General features: G+C 41.1%; 1 protein-coding gene across 1 annotated transcript; it reads right to left on the reverse strand.

Annotated features, from left to right (window-relative positions):
• Positions 1-291: 291 nt before the first annotated feature.
• On the reverse strand, positions 292-4,528 carry LOC139640346 (ribosome biogenesis protein BRX1 homolog). The gene is made up of 10 exons (XM_071514537.1): positions 4,370-4,528; positions 3,864-3,975; positions 3,725-3,768; positions 3,569-3,639; positions 3,427-3,476; positions 3,251-3,324; positions 2,452-2,502; positions 1,777-1,878; positions 1,475-1,603; positions 292-1,140 (listed from the first exon to the last, which is right to left on the reverse strand). The coding sequence occupies exons 1-10, from the start codon at positions 4,514-4,516 to the stop codon at positions 895-897; spliced, it is 1,026 nt and encodes a 341-aa protein (XP_071370638.1). The 5' UTR covers positions 4,517-4,528; the 3' UTR covers positions 292-894.
• Between the last annotated feature and the right edge of the window lie 2,414 nt (positions 4,529-6,942).

Genomic DNA, 6,942 nt, shown 5'->3' on the forward strand with positions numbered 1-6,942 from the left:
ATAAGCCGAGAAGATTCAATTATGCTGGGGCAAAATGGGCGGGAATTGCAGGAAACGTGGGCAGAGATTGAGAATATTAGCAGTGCAACATCTCACTGCAGACAGTGAGGTGGGATTTCTAATTGTAGTACCTCATATGATAGACCACCGAAATGAAGACTGATCAACTGTGCAAGCCCACTTTTGTGGCACTTGCACACTTCCATCAAACATTTGCATACAAAATGGCACACAGAACACACAAGCATAAGACTATAAAGCAGTAAAGCATTTTTCTTTTTGCATAATGCAAGCGATGGACACACCATTTGCCTAGAATCGATCCTTTACATTTCAATGAGTATGTTGGTCTGTACACATTCAACAACTATTCCAGTTAGGAGTATGCTTTACAATGTGAGATGATACAAACACTAGGTTTGAATTGTTTTATTTCCATAACATAGAAAATAACTGTAGTCACATCCAAGCTCTATAAACAAAAGCTTTACACAGATGGATTTTTTTTTTTTTATCAAAAAGGATATACATAAATGTTGCTTGTGGTCTTTTGAAAGCTGGAATTTTGGTGGCCAACTCAAACCTACACAATCCTCCTACTCAGAGTTTGGGAGCAAAATATATATTGTGTGCGTAACTACAGCAACAGACACTGAGCACAAAATGTACACATTTTAAATCTCTTTTATACCACCTGATGGCTATGCTAGAGTCAAATGATACATGTTGCAGGCAATGTCTAATCTGCAGGTAATCTAATCTTCAAATAATTTTTAATTTGTGGACTCGATGCCATCGTTGTAGCAAACAGTATCTGTATTTTCTTAAGATACCATTGTATCATGACATCATCAGGAAGTCATTCACCCAGCTTTCCTTCGGTCCATCCAGTTTCTAGCGAGCCATCTGCATCCTTTGTCTTTTGAAGGCTTTGTGTTTGTTCTTCTTCATCACCTTTGGCTCGGGCGGCTCAGTCTCGATGTGGACGGACTTCTCCTCAGCTGGTGTGAGGAAGACGTCGGCCGTAACGTCTTTGCCCAAGTCCTCCTTCGCTTCAGTCCTCTTCATCTTCTGCAGCTCCTTCACCATCTGCTTCTCACGCAGTCTGGCAGCCGTGGCCAATCGGATCTGTCGCCGGTGCTGCAGGGTTTGGGAGGACAACGGGGATCAATATGAATTTCAATTTTAGACAATCAGGAAATACATTATGATGTATGGTTGCCCATTCTGTGACAACTGTGTCCAATTTACAGGTGGAAGGATATTCAACCAGGCTGTGAAATCTAATCTATTTAACATGGTAACGTGCCAGGCAATTCTCAGGCAAATCTTAGTTAAAGAACACATCTAATACTGAGATTAATCAGTCAACTGAAGTTTTGATCATGAAAATGAGGCATTTCATTGTTTGATTAAATAAAATCAGATGCTGATAATGCTTCATCAGAGTTGACTGGCATGAATTGGCCTTTACCATGTTGGGAGACTGGAAGTGTGGGTTTTCATAGAGTGTTGGCCCTCCAAAACTCCCTTGAAAGATCTTGATGAGGTTGAGAACGAAGCGAGGCCCGATCTCCACTAGAGAGGCGTCCTCCTCAATAATCTTAAGGTGACACAGGGGAAATACATTGCAGAAAGAAGGGAGAAAAATGTTATAGTTGAACTTCAAATTTCAGAAGCCCCACAATGGAGTTAACATTTTACAAATTCTTGTAATATTTACTATAAAAGCTAATTTATGCAGTGAACCCTTAAAGTAGAGCAGTGAAAACTCACCTGGTAGTTTCTAAACCATATCCTGTTGTCTGCAATGGTAAATGTGAAGACATGGTCCACAAACGGCTGACTCTTAGGGTGGTAATGTGGAGTGGAAAACGTCTACAACAGGAAAACTCAATAAGTACCTCCTTAAATAATACAGCAAGTTTATTATAGACAGAACTAGAAATAACTGCCTCACGGTTGTATGCCTCTGCCAATAAACTTTGTTTTATCATTGCAAGGACAATCTTTATTTATTGGACATATATAATTAATGTGATTATTAGGTCAACTTAAAGGATTTTGGTGTCTGCAAAAGTAAGTGACAGCACTTCCACCGTTTTTGTAGAATGACCCAAGATCGTTTTCTCAGCTACAGTGGTAAGCAAAACATTATGATGTCACAGTGAAGTTGACCTTTGAACTTTTGGATATAAAATGTCATCACTTCATCATTTTATCCTATTAGACATTTGTGTGAAATTTTGTCATAATTAGCGTATGAATTTTTGAGTTATGGCCAAAAACGTCTTTTGTGAGGTCATAGTGACCTTGACCTTTGACCACCAAATTCTAATCAGTTCATCCTTGAGTCCAAGTGGATGTTTGTGCCAACGTTTGGGATCTAAAAGTGTCGTAAACATGAATGTATATGTCTCCTGACAAACATCTCATAAAGTGAAAACAGACCTGGATGAACAGCTCCTTCAGTAAAGCATGGTGGGGATCCTTGTCAAATTTCTGTTGGAGGAAACAAAGATACAAAAAGTCAAGCTCCTGTGGGTGTTTTATGATAAATAACATTCAAGTCCTGCATACAAATACTCTGCCCTTGATCAATCTATCAGTTGTCAGCATATAAATACATGTTCCAGACAAAACAATATGCCAAAGCAGCTGGGGAAGCTAGGATTGCTCATATCACTTGGACCAGGAACAGGCTTTCACTGATTAGCACAACCAGAGAGGAGGAACTAATCGGCTGTTTGCCCATCCCTGAACTACATTAAACATATATATATATATATAGCAAAATTATACTAATGTGTTTGATAGAGTGATTCACAGCCCATCTCCCCCTGAACTAGGGCTGAACAATTAATCAATTTTATTGAAATGGCAATATTGCCAACTGCAATTTTCAAATCGCAGGAGGCACAATATTTGTTAAAGGCGAAATGTGTGTCAAAATACCATTTTAAATTAAATATTGTCGTGCTGCAGAGATGTCCTGGCCTACACATCATATTCTACAGGCTTAAGAAAACATCTTTGTTTGGTACAGATCCCCACAAAAATCACTCCATAATCATTTTAATATGTTTTTCAATTAAAATGAGAATAATGATGTCCAAATTATCATTCCCTCTAATATCGCAAATCATATCAGAATTGCAATATCAGTCAAAATAATCACAATAAGATATTTTTTCAAAATCATTCAGCCCTACCCTGAGCATGCCCCATTTTTCAGCCCAATGCTACTCACAGGATCAAACGACAGCAGCGGCCTGGATCCTTTCAGGCAGTTTCCTGTCATTTTAAGTTCAGCCAGTGTGTGGACTGTGGAACAGGAAATAAAAGAATATGAATCAGATTTTCTGCCACATGAGAAATGTTGCCCCCCTGCTCTTCATTATACTAAGAGACGGACATTTAACTCACTGTTCTGAACCAGAAACTTTGCAGAAGGTCCATGAGGGCTGTTTGAAACCCTGTAGGGCGAGAAAGATTGAATTCACCTCAAATGTGTCCAGCACACATCTAAAAGGACAGTTGAAGAGCGTAACAAGGACCAAATACTCACCACATGTAGAGATCCTGCTTTTTCTTTGCCTCAAAAAAGAGGCATTTGTTGCAGTTTTTGATTTCACACACCTGGGGGACAGTGAAAACTTTAGCCATGTTGTAATACAAGTATGATTGAGTCAGGATTTTCATTAATTAACCACAACAGACCCACCTCATTTACAACAAACAGCTTGTCCTTTCTGTCCATCTTTGTATCTAACAGACAGAAAACATTCTTGTTATTATGGACACAAACATGAATAGAGATGGGCCAAAGTGTCAATGCATGAACAGTGTTACACGATACAAACCTGCTTTTGAATGAGGCATCATAGTCCTCAGGTCCTGCATCAAGTGCCTTGTCCTGAAGTTGATGCCTCTGGAGGAGAAAATGAGAACTCTTTCCTTGTTCGTCCATTTGCCCTGTTTAGGAAAGACACTAGATTTCAGGATAGTAACTTACATTTGTATAACGCGTCTGTGCTTCACAGTCAAGACAAACGAACGACACATCAACAAGGAAGCTCAGGAAAAGGACAAGACCCTGGTTTGGTACAGGACAGCTACAAGGAAAACTCGGTACATTGGCAGTACTCCAGTCACCGCTTCATATTGTGTAGTCAAGCTGAGGTTTAACAGCTCTCTGTGCCAGATAATAAACTTGTTAATCCACTGTAACACTAGCTAAGTTGCGAGTGCCGTTTCGGTTGGTAATATAACGTTAGACACTGTCCATGTGTTTTGGAGGAGTTTTGCTGGCTAGTTAACCGGCTAGCAGCTAACCAGCTGGCCCGATCAGCCGTTTATAATCACTTACCGCTGATACTGGCGCCGGGACATTGATTTCATTTTTATTCGGTTCGGTTTCGCTCGGCGCTTGACTTGCATTCCCTGCAAATTTTACTTTCTTTGCCTTCTTGCTACCAGGACCCGGTCCCCCACGTTTTCTCTTGAGCGTCGACATGTTTGGTTTGTGATAGAGGAAGAGAGCCGACACATGTGAGGCGGAGCGGAGGAGGGCGCAGACTCCACCTGCTGCAGCGGAGTGGTACTGCACCACCTCACCACACCACACCACACCACACCACACCACGCTCAACAGCCACATGACTGTCTGGATTTACAAAAGAAAGAAATTGACTGAACACCAAGACGCGGGAAATATAGGCATTTTAAAGTATAGACCCTTACCAAAATAACTATGATAATCCTATAATATCTTTTAACAATACGATACCCAAATATCACAACAATGTCCCCATAATAATATTCTAAGAATAGGCCTATTACTGGAGAAACTACATAAACTATAAGTTCAATAAACTCACTACACACTTCCCAGATAGCAAACTAACACTGAATCAACGTTGACATAACATTGATTCAGCACCAGTTTAACACCCTAAAAAACTGTTTATCCAGCATTGAAAATGGATGTTCAGTTCAAATTCAATAATTGATTTAACATCAAATTAACACTGAAACAATCTAAAATGAACCCTGCTTTATGTAGTGAAATCAACACACCGGGTCCTGGCATGGGAGCCCGGGGTGTTGAGGTGTTCCAGGACAAAGTGTAGGCCCATGTTGACTGCATCATCCAGATTGGAAGCCCCCTCCTCCAAGCTGCAGGGTAAACAGTATTGTGCTGTGGCCATTTCCCCCCATGGGACAGTCGCTTTCCACTGCATCCCTGCCAAAAGATTGGGCCAAGCGTTCCTCACGGTGTCCAAGGCTTCTTTGTGCTCCCTCATCCTGCAGTGTTCTCAAAACAACAGCACAAGTTGCCTTAGTGCACCATGTGTCAAGGCTCCCTGAAACCCTTACGGTCCGACAGAGAGGGTTTCAGTTCCTGAGAAGTCAGTACGCAGGCCCCACACACCACCATTTCATTTTATAACAAACTAAAAAAGAAATCACTGCTGGATCCAGGTAATCTGCTGAGGGAACAGTGTTAAATTTAACACCATGTGAAATGGTAATCTGAGCTCAATTCATTACAATTTCCTCTGATTTAAAGAAAATATGGACAGGAGTATACAACAAAGGGAGGGCGAGTGGTGCTGTGAATGCTAGACAACAATCGATTACACAGAATTTGAGTAGAGAAATTATGTAATATAATTGTTGTCAAACTGATTTTATCCCCATGCACTGTTACCACTGTGCCTTTGTTGAATTTGCTTGGACGCTCTGTGGTAAAGACAAATGATCTTGGAAATGAGCCACCAATGAGTCCACCTCAAACACTTGAGATGTAATGAATGTGTTTTTTCACCAAGTACAGGATGATTAAGCAAGCCTTCCCAGAGAAATGACAATATTGTAGTCAGTTTTTTTGCACAAATTTCTTGTAGGCATAATTTTTCTGAAATGTTTGGCTTCATGGTGAGGAACAACACACTTAACTAAATAAAAGTATTTTTTTTAGAACATAGTAGTGCTGTCTTCAACATGATGACCCAAAGAAGCAAATGCAAAGCCAAAGGTGCAAGTCTCCTTTCCACCACTAGAGAGCACCATAAGATAACTAATGGCAGTCCCAACAAGTATTCAACTGTCCTTGCCTGTCAAGTGTTGGTCCTGTTTGTCAAGATATCACGCATGCACAGCTCATCCCTTGGGTTTTAATGAAAAGTGTGCTGAATGAGAGGCTGTGGTGGGGTGAAGAGCAGGGAGGGAGAGGTAGAGCTGACCAGGCTGAGGCTGGGGCATCATGGGCTGGGTAGTGGACCGGTGTTGGCTGGGAAACAGGGATGGGAAGTGTGTGAGTGTGGGGCGATGGAGTGAGTCACGTGATGCTGCAGTGTCCTTGGTATGGGAGGGAGAGGAGAGAGCGGATTTGGAGAGTTGGCTGTTCTATGTGCCAAAGTCAAATTGCCAGGAAGATAATAAACCTTTATTCCACATGCCTGTATTAAAGGATATAGGTTTGAACAGAGCTTATCTGCCAGTCGAGCCTATAGTTAAATATGCCCCCTAATGAGTTACATTAATTTACATGATCTGAAAGAGTGCAGATAATGATGAGATACAGTGAGAGGATGATGATGATGATGATCTCTGTTCCAGCTTACCGTTGATGTTCTGTGTCCTGCAATCAGGAGCTTGGCAGCCAATAGACAGGAGTTAAATAGATTTATTGATGCATTTGCACATAAGCCAGAGGTCGTTTGCAAACAAGAGACTGTATACAAGGATTCAATATGGAAGAGTAGAAGTTAAAACAGGTAGAAGTGTGATAGTCAAGGTTTGCCTTGGTTGGGAAACACCCAGATGGGGAACGTGCGGCCTTTACTGCTTCATTGTGAGGAAAGGGGGCTCATGTATATTGACTTGGCTGAGCTTGCTTGTATATATTTCAAAAACTTTATTTGACATGTACGGCAT

The sequence above is a fragment of the Centroberyx affinis genome, unplaced genomic scaffold (genome assembly GCF_046629955.1).
Source record: "Centroberyx affinis isolate AG114_WGS23_722 - 3 ecotype Tasmania unplaced genomic scaffold, CSIRO-AGI_Caff_v1 ptg009130l_1, whole genome shotgun sequence".
Classification (NCBI taxonomy): Eukaryota; Metazoa; Chordata; class Actinopteri; order Beryciformes; family Berycidae; genus Centroberyx; species Centroberyx affinis.